The sequence below is a fragment of the Dromaius novaehollandiae genome, chromosome 2 (genome assembly GCF_036370855.1).
Source record: "Dromaius novaehollandiae isolate bDroNov1 chromosome 2, bDroNov1.hap1, whole genome shotgun sequence".
NCBI classification, from domain to species: Eukaryota; Metazoa; Chordata; class Aves; order Casuariiformes; family Dromaiidae; genus Dromaius; species Dromaius novaehollandiae.
In genome coordinates, this window is record NC_088099.1 from 146,363,731 (window position 1) to 146,378,186 (window position 14,456).

At 43.3% G+C, this 14,456-nt stretch overlaps 1 protein-coding gene across 10 annotated transcripts; it reads left to right on the forward strand.

The window, feature by feature from the left end:
• Window positions 1-1,486: 1,486 nt before the first annotated feature.
• TP53INP1 (tumor protein p53 inducible nuclear protein 1) lies at window positions 1,487-14,456 on the forward strand. 10 transcript variants are annotated; one of them, XM_064507715.1, is made up of 6 exons: window positions 1,847-1,985; window positions 3,382-3,478; window positions 5,031-5,121; window positions 5,617-5,895; window positions 6,407-6,758; window positions 10,872-14,456. In XM_064507715.1, exons 4-6 carry the CDS (start codon window positions 5,784-5,786, stop codon window positions 11,119-11,121), a joined length of 714 nt encoding a protein of 237 aa, XP_064363785.1. In that variant the 5' UTR covers window positions 1,847-1,985; window positions 3,382-3,478; window positions 5,031-5,121; window positions 5,617-5,783; the 3' UTR covers window positions 11,122-14,456. The 10 variants fall into 10 exon arrangements, with proteins under 10 accessions (XP_064363784.1, XP_064363785.1, XP_064363789.1 ...); XM_064507719.1 differs by lacking the exon at window positions 5,031-5,121 and adding an exon at window positions 8,457-8,490 and having other exon boundaries at window positions 3,382-3,474; window positions 10,872-11,041; XM_064507720.1 differs by lacking the exon at window positions 5,031-5,121 and adding an exon at window positions 8,457-8,490 and having other exon boundaries at window positions 3,382-3,474; window positions 6,410-6,758; window positions 10,872-11,041.

Consider the following 14,456-nt stretch of genomic DNA (forward strand, 5'->3'; position numbering starts at 1 on the left):
AGGGCTTGCCTATACTGGAAAAATACATTATGTTAATTGATTAGCACATAATTCTTAATATAACAGTTAATATCAACAAGGACTACTATGTTTAACATTTGTTGTTGTTGTTGACCCAAGGTAACCCAGGTGCTAAACATGACAGTTCTTGTCTACACTAAGTGCTTCATATAGCCTTAATTAACGTGTTCTAACACAATGTAATTTTGTCATACAGATAAATCCTTGGGGGCATTTATTCTTTAATTTTCTGTCTCATCTATCTTTAATTCACAAGACATGTGTTGTCTCCAACATCTGCCTTCCCCTACCCTTCAATCTTGGAACCATCATTGCTGAAAATCAGAGAGACTTAGTCAATTTTTTTGTAAGTTTTTTAAACTTACAGACTGAATGTTCAGTGAAACATGCCGTGAGTTTATGCTCCTTGACCGTGTTCAGTGTTATAAAGTTGATCTCATAATTCAGGAAGCCTTAGTTCAGCCTAGAAAAGTGTATCATAAAATACAGGACATGTGAGATTCGTACAAAAATATTTCAAATCATAACAGCTATACAGTTTTTCAGTCAAATCACACATTTCAAGCTGATTCCCAGCTGCAAGAAGACACTTTTCAGTTCTTTTCCAAAATACACTTTCTCCATTTTTATTTTACATAGAAAAGTTTTGTTTGTCCTTACAAGAGAAAAAAAAAGTGTACAAAAAAAATTATTAAACACTGAGGTTAGAAGAAGTCTATCTGGACTCCTGCAACAGTAACAACTTCATGTTGCACATCTTGTATTTTAGGGGAATATGATGTTATTGTTTGTTACAAACCAATTTACTTAGCTCTACTGAAGCCCTGACCAATCTCAAACTGTGTTGCCTGCAAGATCACCCTTTGGCTACATATCACGCATTTATTTCGGGGTCTTCAGAGGGGGGCAGATGTTTGCTCGGATGGGGCTCACTGCAGGCTGAAACCCGCAGTACTACTAACAGCACGGGACATGGAGGTTTATGTTAAGAGACCAACGTTGTGCAGCGTGGCTAACTCAACTTTCCTGTGCTGTAACTTCATCCTTTGGAATTTCCTTCCCTCTTAGCTGTTCATCTCTTAGAAGAACACGGCATTAACGTTCATGGCTCCTGGATGTTTTCCCCCCAAGAAGAAAAAAACCGAGGGGTTGGGGGCAGGCTCGGTAGCAGACCCAATTCGCAAGCTTTCTGGGGCTCCGGCGTTTGCAGCCCTCCGATATTCGGCTTGGAGACCGCACGGGACAGCTGAGGTCCCTCGGCCTGGCAGACAGGATTTGGCACCTTTAAGTAACTCCATTCTTAACTGTCTGCGGCCAAGGTGCCATCTGTTACTAAGTGTGTAACTACCGCTTTAACGGATTTTTTTCCCCCTCTTTCTTTATTTTCGAGAGTTAGCTAGCTTGCCCCGCCGACGCAGGAGGCGGCGGGCCGGGCAGCGGCGCCCCGCGGAGGCCCTGCCCGCCGGCCCGGGTGCGGCCGCGGCACCGCCGCTCCAGCCAACTGCGCCACCGCTCGCGGCGGGGAGGCGCCGCCGTAGGTGAGTTTCCGGCAGCCCCGCCCCGTGCCGCGAGGGGCGGGCACGCACGTCGCGTCCCGGGGGAGCGTGCCCCACTGTGGCTGCCCGCTGCCGCCCCCGAGGTCACGGACGCGCCCGCTGCCGCTCCGCGGGGCCGCGGCCCGCGGCGCCTCCCCGGCCGTTACCCCCCTCGCCCGCGGGGGCCGTGGCCCCGCCCCGGCGGCCGGTCACGTGCGTTAGCGACAGCCAGTGGCGGCGCGGCGCCGCCGCCCGCTCGGCGCCCATTGGCGGGGGCGCGGCGCGGCGGGGCGGGGCGGGCCGCCGGGCCCGTCAGCTGTGTGCCGCGGCTATAACAACAAAGGGCTGCGCGGGGCGCGGGGTCGGCACGGCCGCGGCGCGGGGGGAGCCGAGCCGAGCCGAGCCGTTCGCCGCCGCCGCCTCGGGACGGTGAGTGGCGGGGCCCGGCCGCCGCGGTTACCCCCGCCGTTGCGGCTCGCGCAGGGCGAGGCGGAGCGGGCGGGCGGCCGCCGCTGCGGGGCTGGGGAGCGCTCTGGCGGCCCCGGGCTCCGCTCCGCTCCCCTCCCTTCCGCGGCGCGGCCGGGTCGCCCCTTTGCCCCTGCGCCGGGGGAGGAGCAGCCCGCCCCCTCCCTTCCCCCCGCCCGGTGGCCGAGGCGTAGGGTTGCTGCCGGGCCCCGAGGGGAAGCCGGACAGCGCGGCTCCCCTCCGCGGGTGCGGGCCGGAGGCAGGCTCGCCCCAAGGCGCCGCCGGCGCGGGGGAGGGCTGCAGCTGGGCCGCCCTGCCCTCCCCCGGCACCTCCGCTCGGGGCGAGGGATGGGGGGTACCGTGAAGCCCCCACCGCGGCCTCCGCCCGTGCCGCCGCCTCGCCTGGAGGCGCCGAGGCCGGGACCCTGCGGCCCCCGGCGGCCCGGCCCGGCCCGCAGCAGGGGCAGCGCGGAGGTGCGCGGCTGCAGCCGGCCTCGTCTGCCTCCTGCTCCGCCCGGGGGCGCCGCGCCGCAGCCCGGCCGTGCCGTCAGCTGCGGTAAAACTGGCTTTTTGGAGCCTCCTGGTGGTAACTGGGCTGCTCGCTGGTGGCCGTTGGTGAACTGCGACGCCGGGAGGTAACCCCGCGGAGCTCGTCCCCGCCCCCGGCGTTCGTGCCGCTGGGCCCTGTTTGAGCGGGGTTATTTCGGATCTTAGTCAGTCCTAGCGGCTAAGACAGCGCCTGTGTAGTGAAGCACCTTTCTTCTAAGCTGTGTCTCGCTTACCTAGTCTGGCAGCCGCTCTTGATAAGGGTGTTACTTGCCTCTGAGTCTCCCTCTGGCTTGCACACTAGCATGAAAGTGTGGTGTGTTTAGATGCTCTTCTGAAAGGATGTCAAAGCATAAGCCAGTTTCTAAAATATTCAGATGTGGGGGCTTTTTTGGGGGGGGGGGGGAAGATGAGACAACTAGCTTTCAATCTGTCCTTCTACAGAAAAATGCGTATAGGTAAACAGCTGCAGTTTGTTTAGCAGTGATATTGTACCTGTGTCCTCTGGAAACTGATCTGTTGTGTTTGCTTGTTAGAGGTTAATTATTTTATGTTGTTGTAATGTCTGTGGAGTCTTAATATAGGGGTAGGATCTCCCACTTTGCTCAGCTCTGCACTTAGAACAAAAAGACAGCTGCTGCCTTAGGGAACTTTCAGTCTAGATCTAGGAAAGAGGCAACAGATGGGTGTAGAAGTGGGAGTACAGGGAAAGAGCTGCTACTGATCAGCATGCTTTGCTGCGAGTACAGCCTATAACTACACTATGGCTTGCTAGTTAACATAAAGAAAAATACAACTTTTTTTTTTCCTCTAGGTTTTGTGCCAGAACAGTGGTATGGATAGATGCAGAAGATAATTGGAAAACTGCAGACAAGCTGTCATTTAGCGTCCTGTTTCCTTATCCATGGCAAGTTCTGTCTATATTTTAAGTATTTAAACTTTTTCAAGAAGATGCTTAGTAACAATCCTATGTGGAAATTCCGCATTTCCTTAGAAAACCTGCCCAGGCTTAGCAACTTTTATGGTTAAAAGGCTTTCCTGCTAACCACTGAAAATTGAATCTAACTGCAAATAAAAGCCATTGCTGCTACATCTATCTACTGCAGATGTAGAGGAAAGGAATAAACACCTGTTTGCCTCTTCTTCCACATATTTGACTACAGTTGTCTTTTTACTCCTTCCCTCTCTCAAGCTTTTCAGTTTTTTCCTAATCTCTTCTCATATAGCCTTAGACTTCCGATCGTTCTTGTAGCTTGCTTCTAGATCCATCTGGCAGTTTGACTTCTTCAAGCATGGTACTGAAAACTAGATACAAATTCAAGCTGAGGCCTTAGCAGTACTAAATGGAGCAGAAGGGTTAGCTCTTAATACAAATGAGTGTTGACTGCAAAATATCCTGTTATGACGTTTAGGTTTTTTTATGCAACAATACAATATTGTTGACGTGCATTCAAAGTGTTATCTGTAATACCCTTTTATCACAACTGTAGCTGGGCCAATTGTTCCTAGTCTTGTATTTTCTTGCAGCTGATTGTTCCTGTCTAAGAATTACAGAGTACCTAACTTCTTGAATTGCACTAAGCCTTCTTATATTGCTTTTGACTTGTGAAGACTATTTTGAATTCTAATCCTATCTTCCTGTGCCTTTCCAATAAGGAGGTAGCCACGTTAATGTGTGTAAGGGTCAGCATTGCAGGACACAGTTGCTCATTCCTACACTCGACAGGTAGGTGATGGGGTCTGGTGTTGTGGGCTAAGATGAGACAGGAGGCAGAAATGACCCTTTAGTATGGACTGAGCATTATAGGATGGAGCAGGGTATAATGGACTTCAAAAACATTCTTTATGGATTGTATTTTTTTTAAATGGCTGGTTGTGTTTGAATGTTTTTCTTTAGTGTAGTATGTCTTGCTTTCTCTCTCTGGAGACATTCTTACCCTTACATGAATATCTTTTCCACTATTAATTACTGAAATGGATATTTAATCTCTAGTAACTCAAACATGCTATGGTAATTCAAATACTACTATGGTGAAATGAATTTGTAGTTAAATCCATAAATATTATTCCTGTATAGCAGTTAAATTACTTATTCAGCTATTTAATGGCTTCTGTTTTTTTGGCTTAATACATGAATATTTTGAGTGCAAGTATGGTGATCTGAGAAGGCTGAACGTTCAATTTCTCAGCAGTTAAAGGACTTTTGGTTTTAACTTTCAAATGTAAATAGAGTTCAGGCCCATGGTGACTGTCATTAAATGTAGATTTAGGGAAGTATACTACTGAGAAATTGATGTTGCTTTTAATTAAATATACAGAAAGTACTTTTTTCCTCTGGCTACTTAGAATTATCCTACATGATTAGATAGACATTTGCAGTGGGGAAAAAAAGTTCCGCTGGTAACTATGCAGTGCCCTTCGAACCTGAAGACAGTATGTTCTTTCCTACTAACTTGTAGGCAGTGGCCCTCAATTATATGTGATAAGGAAAGAGGACAAGGAGAAGTGCTGCCTTGGGCACCATGGGGAGCCTTCAGAGGAGCCTCAGGGAGAGGTGCGTTTGCGTGGACTGAAGTGTGAGGTTGTTCCAACAGAAAAGATGCAGTTTGCTGTCTCAGTCCATGCACTTGTTCTTCATGTCTCTCCCTCTGCTCAGGAGGAAGATGGGAGAGGTGCAGAGGTAATGGTCTGTCTTGAGGACCTCAGTCAGTGCAGATGCAACATCTCTGTGTGAATGTCCTCTCCTCCTATTGGCATGGAAAAATGAGGGTCAAGAGCAAAACAGATCTTTGCATGGGGAGGAGGACTGAGGAGGAAGACTGACAGCTCTGGGGAGACATAGGCTTTTCCTGTGGGTATCTGGCTGGGAGGGAGTGATGAGAGCCAGTGAAGCTGCATTTCCTGCTAGGAAATACTTTCTCTAGTACCTCAAACTGGACTAATAATAGGTTATTGAGGTTTTTGGTGCCGATGTTTGTTTTCCCTTCAGTTTGTTCCATAGGGATGTTATCTGTGGCTTTGTCATTAAGACCTTGTCACCTTTTTGCAGGTTTCACATGAACTGTTTGCCAGTCATGACTCTGCATGTCCTGTACCTAAGCTGATAAAGCATCTACGCACTTTAATGTCAAGTCTACGCCACTCTGCTAATACAGTGTGAGCTGTGCCTTGAACCTTGGATATAAAGACCTACAAACCAAAGTATATCTATTAGTAATGTTCCAGAGGTTAAATAACATGCTCATGGGAGAGATTGGTAGCTTGTCCAGCCAGGAGCCTGAGTTCAGTGAGAAAGAAGATGATGAATGGATTCTAGTTGATTTTATAGGTAAGATATCTGTCAAATATAAGTTCTGCCTGCTTCCTGCTGTAGTTCTTTGTCATACTTCCATATAAAGATACCAGTAACTCAGGAGGAGCTTTAATCCACATTGTTTTTGTTTAGGCTAAGTGTGAGGTGTTTTCCAAATGTTATGTAAACTGATGAGAAAAATGATGTCATGTTTATAAGCTTGGCACACTTGGGCTTCAGCAGACATACTTGGGCTTCAGCAGAACCATATGTACAGATAAAATGTTTGACTTACTACACAATTGTATTGCTTTACTGATAACAGTTGTTTTACATGTCTAAAATGGGTTGTCAGGGAACTCCCTTTCCCCTCCCATTGCTTGTAAAAAAAAAAAAAAAAAAAATTTTTGTGTACATGCTGATAGTGGTTTATTTCTGTTTCTTTGTTTTTTGTATCCTGTTTCTGACTATGTATGACCTTGTTTTCGATCTCCTGCAATCACCAACATCCATGGCTTCCTCTCAACTGACTAATGGCCGCCTCCAGCAGACACTTGCACTAATTGCTCCACAGAGGAAGCGGACATCACCAAAACGTCAGCTGCAGACAGCTCGCCAGTCTTCTCTTGTTTACCAGCTCCCTTGGAACACTTGCCTGAGGCTAACGAGTCCTGTTTCATCCAGTTTGATTCATGCCCAATGGAGGAGAGCTGGTTTATTACCCCTCCCCCATGTTTTACTGCAGGTGGATTAACCACTATAAAAGTGGAAACTAGTCCTATGGAGAACCTCCTGATAGAGCATCCCAGCATGTCAGTGTATGCTGTCCGTAATACCTGTCACAGCCTTAATGAGACTAGCTGTGGAAATGAGGAGTTTCACAGTCCAGGTAGTCCCAGGTATGTCCGATTTCTCTTGCCAAGCAAATACTACTTGCCAAGGAGCTCTATCACTAAAAATATCTGGTTTCTACTTGTTTAGCTCAGACACTTAATACTGAATTTTCCAGCTTATTTTGGAGCAAGTGAATAAAGCATGAACACTACATAAGTTGGGATAAGGTGGTCAGAGTTTCATGCCTGCTTAAAGAAATGTTACACAAGATGAGTGTGCCAGAAAACAATTGGATGTGCTATTTTGACACTGTAATGAATACTTATGAGGCCTAATTGTTCCCTAGCAGAATGCACTCCAGTCCTGTTGAAATTGGTGGCAGTGAATTGTGTAGCTGATAATGTAAATCTAAAAGCAGTTTGGCCCCTCCATAGCTACCTTTTAATTTTCATAAACGTTAGTCAGTACCCTTTTAGTCACTTTGAGGTGAAAGATTTTTACTTTCCCCATTCTGATGGGGGGGGGGTTGGAGGGGGGTGTTGAACAAAAAATTAACCTAGTGATAAATCAGGACAGGATGAAGTTTGATGTGGTTGGTTTATGAAACAAAAACTGAAAGATTCCACAAAACTTACTGCTTACAGAGTAGAAATTGACTTTGTAACTTCTGATCTCACTAAAAGCAGAAGTTTATGCTATTAGGTTTTGGGTCCTAAAGAGACAGCTGACAGAATGACTGCAGACCCATGTTTGTGACTCAGTGCTTTATTGGTGTTAAATGTATGGTATATGCCTTTATACAAATATAGTATATGTGTGTGTATAAATACAATATTTGTTTTTGCCATCAAGACTCCACCCTTGCCCACATATTCTCAAACACTTGTGAATCTTGGTTAGTAACAAAGGTTAACCAACTCTATCTCCCTCTGGTGCTTACCCTTAGAAACAACAATTATAAAGTCATAGTATAGTGAGTTTTGCCATACAGAAAGCAATGACAGTGTAATAGTGAAGTTATTCCAGTAGCTGAAATTGTTCCCTACCCATTGACTTCTCTGATTAGCTCCTTGCTATATTTAAAGTTGCTAGTCCAAAGAAATGGGTGACTTTGTAAGAAGACATATGCTGCTGAAGCATAGTGCTGATACAAATTTCCTCTTCTCTAAGATTAAGGATCTGATTATTTGGGAAGGGCAATTTGCAGTGTTAAGCATCAAGGATCTGGATTAACTTAAATCAGATGGAAGCTGCAAGTACATACTATCTCTAAAACTGAGGGTCTGAGGGAATCTGTGAAACAATTACAGGCTCTTAGGCATGGCACAGTCTAGTCCAAAGATAGGCCAGTTTATATACACTATTAATCTCCAGTGGATAGTAACAGCAGAGTCATTCACTGACTTTTCTTAGTGACTTGTGAACTAGGGATGCTGGTATAAATTATTCTACAGATTAATCTTGTATTATGTTAGGCAACGCAGTTAAGCTACTTGTGTATGTTGGGAAGCTAAAGGTGTGATCCTGAACTGGTGTGTGGTTAAGTGTCTTCACACTGAATTTAGTGGTGGTGTTGCTTCTTTGGGTATGTAGGCTTCTGTGTATCAGAATTGTTTTGGGTGGCAAAAGTGGGCATAGTTTTAAGGTTAAAGCTGAGGTCAAGTACAGAAACTGGAAAAATCAATGACACTGATAATGCATTAAGTTTCAAAAGCTGTTTTGAAATCTCTAGTGGTTTAATGGTTGGCCATTTAACATTGTAGGGCCAAGAAAAGCTGCTTAAGGCACACTGGCACAGTAAGTACTACTGTTTTGGGACAGTGCTTTTTGTTTGATCAGTCTGCTAGCAACACTGCTTCCTTTAGAGCCTTCTATGCCAAAACAATACTGGTTTTAGGACTAACCTTTGCCAAATGATGTTACTTGATCAAGCCTAACTACATCTGCTTTAACAAGCCAAAAATGCTAAGTGCAGAAAAACTACTTAAAGATTAATTGGGAGATCTGAATTCTTTAATTTTTCTTGTGAGGTCTGTCTGTATAGGGCAGCTAGCAGGACGCTTCTGCTTTTTAGCAAAACAGATGCTGGGGGCATGTTGGAAAATGTATATAGCAACAGTCTGGCTTTAGACCCAGCCCCTCTAAAATGACATTTTGACCACATTGATAGAGACTAATCAGCCCTGTTCTCCCAGTACTTGAGATTCACTAATGCCAGACCACCAAAAGTAACAACTAAGATACCAGAGTGCCATCTTTCAGAAGAGTCCATGACCTTCTAGCTAGCTTAAACCAGCTCTGCTGTCCCAGCTTCACTCTTTTTAAGATGGCAAGCAAAAAGTATTGGTTTACAAACAAGTGCCAGATGGGTACTTGATAGTAAAAGTAAAAAGTTGAAATATCCTGGATCAACTTTTTTGAATCTTCATTTCTCCTTCTATGGAAGAATGCTTCTTGTACATTCTTTTTCAAAGCAAAAGGATGTTGCATAAACTTTCCCACTGCTTTTTAAGTTAGCCATATTTTTCCATAATAAACCACAACACTGTGTATTAGCAGTTGATGATCTTCATGAGCTTAATGACATGAAGCAAAGGCATGCTCAGGAGCTACACGTTCTAACAGCAAGATGTGTTGTGGCTTCCTAGCTCCTTACAGCTTTCCTTAATGTTCCATTTGGAGTTCTAGCTCCAGCACTGTTGAGCAGGTTAAGGAATTGCCATGTCTGGACAACAATTGCTCCATGTTTGTGGAGGCCTGTATGTAAGCTAAACTGCTGTAATTTGCATAGAAAAACTGCTTACAAACTACTACCAATTGATTTGGGCAAACTTGTTCACATTTGTTTCTTGCTTCATATTTCCAGTGCTAAGTCTAAGTAGCATGTCATGCATGGCTATTCTTGACTCTGTACATTCAGTCCTTTCAACTGAAACTACTCAGAGCAATAAAAGCAAGTGGATTTTGATATTTAAAAAAAGAAGAGGGGAGGGGGCAAGGCTCCTTGCTGACAGGGAGTATTCCCTACAGTGTGGAGCAGAGCGGGGCGAAGGAGCTCACTCCTGTGCCAATCACATATGTGTGTCCCCCCTCAGCCCCTCCCTCCTGGCAGCAAGGCTGAGCAGACATACCGGGCCATGGCAGACCAGACTCTTATCATAGACTTTCCAAGAGTCCACAGAGACTTTATACAGTAAAGGCACGTTAAACCAGTCAAAGGCTCCTGTCCTTTGTTAGAGGCATGTTAGTGCTGAAAAACAGACTTCCCAAGAGACCTCTTGCTCATGCTTGAGCAAGCGCCTAGGTCTTGCAGCCATCCTTCCTTGGCATCAGAGTTGCAGACTAGTAGTTGGTCCCTAGGGGAGGGAGGAAGAAATCAACTGCTGTGCCACTGGTCTCATGACTAATGTGGCACTCAGACTTGGGATTTGCTTTATTTTTAAATCTGCCAAGCTATTTTTATCTTCACTTTGGAAGGTTCAGGAAACACCAGTGATTGTTCTGTGAAGTAGGGAAGTCCTTTTTCAACATGTCAGTCCCTGCTTGCGTAGGCTGCTGTTTTAAGCGGTGCATGATGGAGTAGGGATTTGCCAAAACTGCTGACTCTTTGGTAATGCAATCAAGAGGTCTGGTTGAGGAAAGATCACTTTAAGTTATTTCCAGGGTGTCACAACTGGTCTGTCTTTCCCATTCCTGTGTATGAATGTCATTTGGATTTACTTGCATGGCTACCAATCCAAACAAACATCTTCGCTAGCGCAATTCCTGTTTTCAGTCTGAATAACTTATGTCCAAGGTGACTTTTAAGCCAAACTTTGCCTTGTGAATCAGTCTTCTAAAAGTCAGTGTGACACACCTCTGATTTCTGATGCCTGTTACATTTTGGGGCTTGGGGGGTTGGGAGATGGAAGGGCACAATAGCATAATACACTAGATGTCCAAGGCTTATTGTGTTGCCTTTAACAGGAGAAAGTGAGTTAGCAAAAGTATGCATTACTTATCAACGTGTTTTTTCTAAATTGATTTGGCTTAACTTGAGCCCAAATCTTTGTCCAGTTTAGTAGCATATGGTTGCTCTTTTTACATGCTCGATGTTAACATTAATATTCTCATGCCCTCTTTATAACTTCAATTTATTTTTCAAAAAATGACTGATATGTACTTGTTACCTTTTTTAGAATGGAGGCCCGAAATGAGTTGGGACATCATGTTCACTGCTATGTTGCAGCTCTTGCTACTCGTTCAAGTTTTCTGGAAAAAAACAAGAGCTTTCGTCCTGCCCACTGGATAAAAGAACATAAGGAAAGACACTATCTCAACAGAAACAGTCTCCGTCGCCAAAATCTTACCAGGGATTGCCACTTTCGGCAAATCAAGCACAATAGACTGTTTGTTCACCAGCCTTGCCAGCGTCGGTTCAATTACTGATGGCTCTCATGGTTTTAATCTGTTTTAATTTTTTTTAAGTTGCTCTTGTTTTCATGCATAGATAATAAGTGTGGTCAATCTGAAGGTGATCATCAGTTCCTCAAACACAATCATAACTAGCGTTACACTTGTTCTAACGACACATGCATCTCTAAACATCTTGCTGTAAGTCCAAAATGGTGATGTTAAATGGTGATGTTAAATATCATGTCTTGGAAGCCTATCAGTACAATAGTTTGTGTGATGTTTTTATAAGCTATGATGTATAGATGGGTTTTTAGGTGGTATTTTAAAGAAACTTTTAACAGATGGAAAAATCAGTTACATTTTGCATTAATCAAAATGGAGTTAGAAAATTTGAGGTTAGCTATATGCTTTAATGACCAGTACTTGACAGCTTGTATATTTGTATTCAGCATATATGATTACACTCTAACAAGAAAAAACTATAGCTGCCAATGGATATTACATAGCTATGCTGAACTGTTACAAGAAGGGCATCTAATCTACATTGCCTAGTACCTGCTTGTGTTGAGTGGAGCCAGTAGGTGTGTTGGATACTTCATATGGGTATCAGAAAAGGGTTAAATGTCCCCCGATATTTCTGCAGTACAACATGACACTGGTGTTACAGATGTAGGACCTCACAGTGGAGTGAAAGGAAAAGTAGACCGATGGGTTAAGCGTAGACACATAATCCAGAGCCAAACTGTATTTTAACTAGTACAGTTTGAGTTCTCTTTTTTTCTCTCAAATGCCTCTGTTTTTTTCCCCCCCTCTCCTCTATCTTTGAGAAAAGGTTTAAAAAACCCAAACAAAAAAATCTAATCTCTTTAATCTCTAGTCCAATTAAAGAAAAAGGGATGGATCAGCTGTTCTTCTAATCCCATTGGTATCTGACCACTCTTTAAAGTTAAGCTGGTGGATGGCTACTTCTGAGCTGCTAACTGCTGTTAGGTTGTCTCTTATTTACAGGTTGAGAGTTGCTCAAAAATCACTAGAAGAAAGACTTTATCAGAAGTTCTCCTAGTTGTCTCAGCTAGAATAATGAAGTCTGAGTTAACAGTTACTGGAAATAAAGGGCAGTCTGTGACAGGGAAAAGCTTGCTGAAAAACAGCCTTAGAGGACTAAATGCAGTGACAGCAGGATATGTAAAAACCTCAGGTATATCAGCAGTGGTTGTTCTCCTATTCAATCTCAGGCGTTTTGGGGTGGCAGGGGGGAACTGGATATAAATTCTGTAGGCCAATAGGAAAGAAGAGCCATTCAAACTATCAAATATTTTCCTAACACTGTGCAAGATTATCCTTGCTTGAAGTAGTCAGGTGCTCAAAAGGTAAAGTTTTAGTGGTTAACAAAGAATTGCATATACTACAAAGCAGCCACATAATATATCGAACCCTGATAGATCAACCTGGGAACTAGATTAAATGGTTACAGGAGGAGGAAGCAGAAAGACAGAGAAGAAAGGGAGAAAATGTTTGCTCCATTTCCCTTTCTATCAGCACTTAACATACAACTTGCTGTTTTCCTGCATTTATTTCCTAGAGTGTTAAAGTGTTAACATTACATTCAACCATGTCTTCCAGTAGTTCTTACACAAAAGCTGGTGTAAGGAGTCAGGTGGGAAGCCTTTGAAACTAGGTAAGATCACTAATGTGAATTATTCTAGACCTATGATATGTTTCTCAGTTTGGCCAAATGTTTTAATTTCACTGAAGCAGAAGCCCAGCAATTTGAATGTAGTTCATGTAGTTACTTTTGCGCATACTGCACCTGGAATCATTGTGGTGCATACCTAGTGTACAGAAAATAGCACTTACAATCTTTGCTTCATTGCAGATGTGCTGCCTTCCTGGGTTTAGATAGGATTGTTGCAAATGGATGTTGACAAATAGTTAAATGTCTAAGACCAAATGGTGCTTTCCTGGCTGCAGTAGTCTTTTTTAAGACATGTTGAATGCAGAATCGTATGTGGACAGTGAAAGAAAATAAGACTGGTTATACTGAGTTTCAAAATGGGGGGGGTTGTTAATACTCTTGTCAGCAGTGTGTACCTATGTTCATAGCAATTCTTCTGTGGTCGAAATACTCTGGCATATTTATCTGCAAGTAGCTGTACTTTCACCAGTCCCTCATCCATTCACTGACACAAATACTTTTACTTGCCTCAGATTATCTTCCTTTATCACTCCAACTTTTTGTCCAATTTAAATTTCCTTCTCACTGCCAACTTTCTAGCTCAGGAAAATTCCTTACTTTCCTGTTTTATTTTTCTTTTATATAAAAGTAACTACTTTCCTTCAGCTTTAGTTTTCTTAAAGTTAAATGAAGGAAGATGGAATCTCCACCTCCATGAGTTGGAAGGAGTAAATAATCCTTTAACTTTTAATGGAGAGATGGAGTTGAGAGTATAAGGCTCCCAGGTATTAGAATGAGAGTCTTGGTCAGTGTGTGTGTGTTGGTTTTTTTTTTTTTTTTTTTTTTTTTTTTTTTTTTTTTAAGTAGGCAAGTAAATGCAACTTTAGACTGCTCCTAGAATTAGGAGATACTGATCTTTTTATACTACATTACTAGATAACTTTCTGGTGATGAAAGCCTATATCTTTCAGGATATAAACTGTTTTGTTGCACAAAGCTGTGCTTCTCAATTTGTAATATTGGAAACTATATTACTGTGTGAGATAGAGTACTGCATCAATGGCTTTTTGTTAATTTGTTTTGCGTATTTATGTTGGTCTAGCCCCATTTTGTGCCTGGAGCTGTTGGGCAGTAAGATTTGTTTTGGTTTTCTGTTTTAATAGTGAGCTGTGTGGCTTTTTATATGGTTTTGGATTGTATTAAGATGTTTGGTTTTTTTCCTCTTGTAAAAGTGGAGGCCTTGCATTGTCTCAGATGCTGATTGATGCTCATGAATCTTGCTGAAACTGTATTTTCATATGTATTGGTCAATGGACAGATTTGCATTTTAAACAAAACTGTGCCTTCTAGGTGTAACTTTACACAGTAAACTTGAAGATTCAAAAGGGACTTTTCAGTTAGGATTAATACTGTACATTTGGACTATGCATATATGGCAGCTTCTTTCCAGAGCCACTTCTCTATTTGTAGCAGTTCTTTTGATACGGAAGAATGTCTGGCTCTTACTTTTGATAGTTTAATGCAAGCTGAAAAATGATGAAATACAGCACTTTGCCAAAAAGTAGCATTGCTTAACCAGTGTGTATTTACTAAAGCGATCTTCTGTATTTTGTTTTCATGGTGCATCATGCACACCATGGGGAATCATTATGATCTTAACTCTCAATAAAAATGGCCTATTAAAAACTGTGAA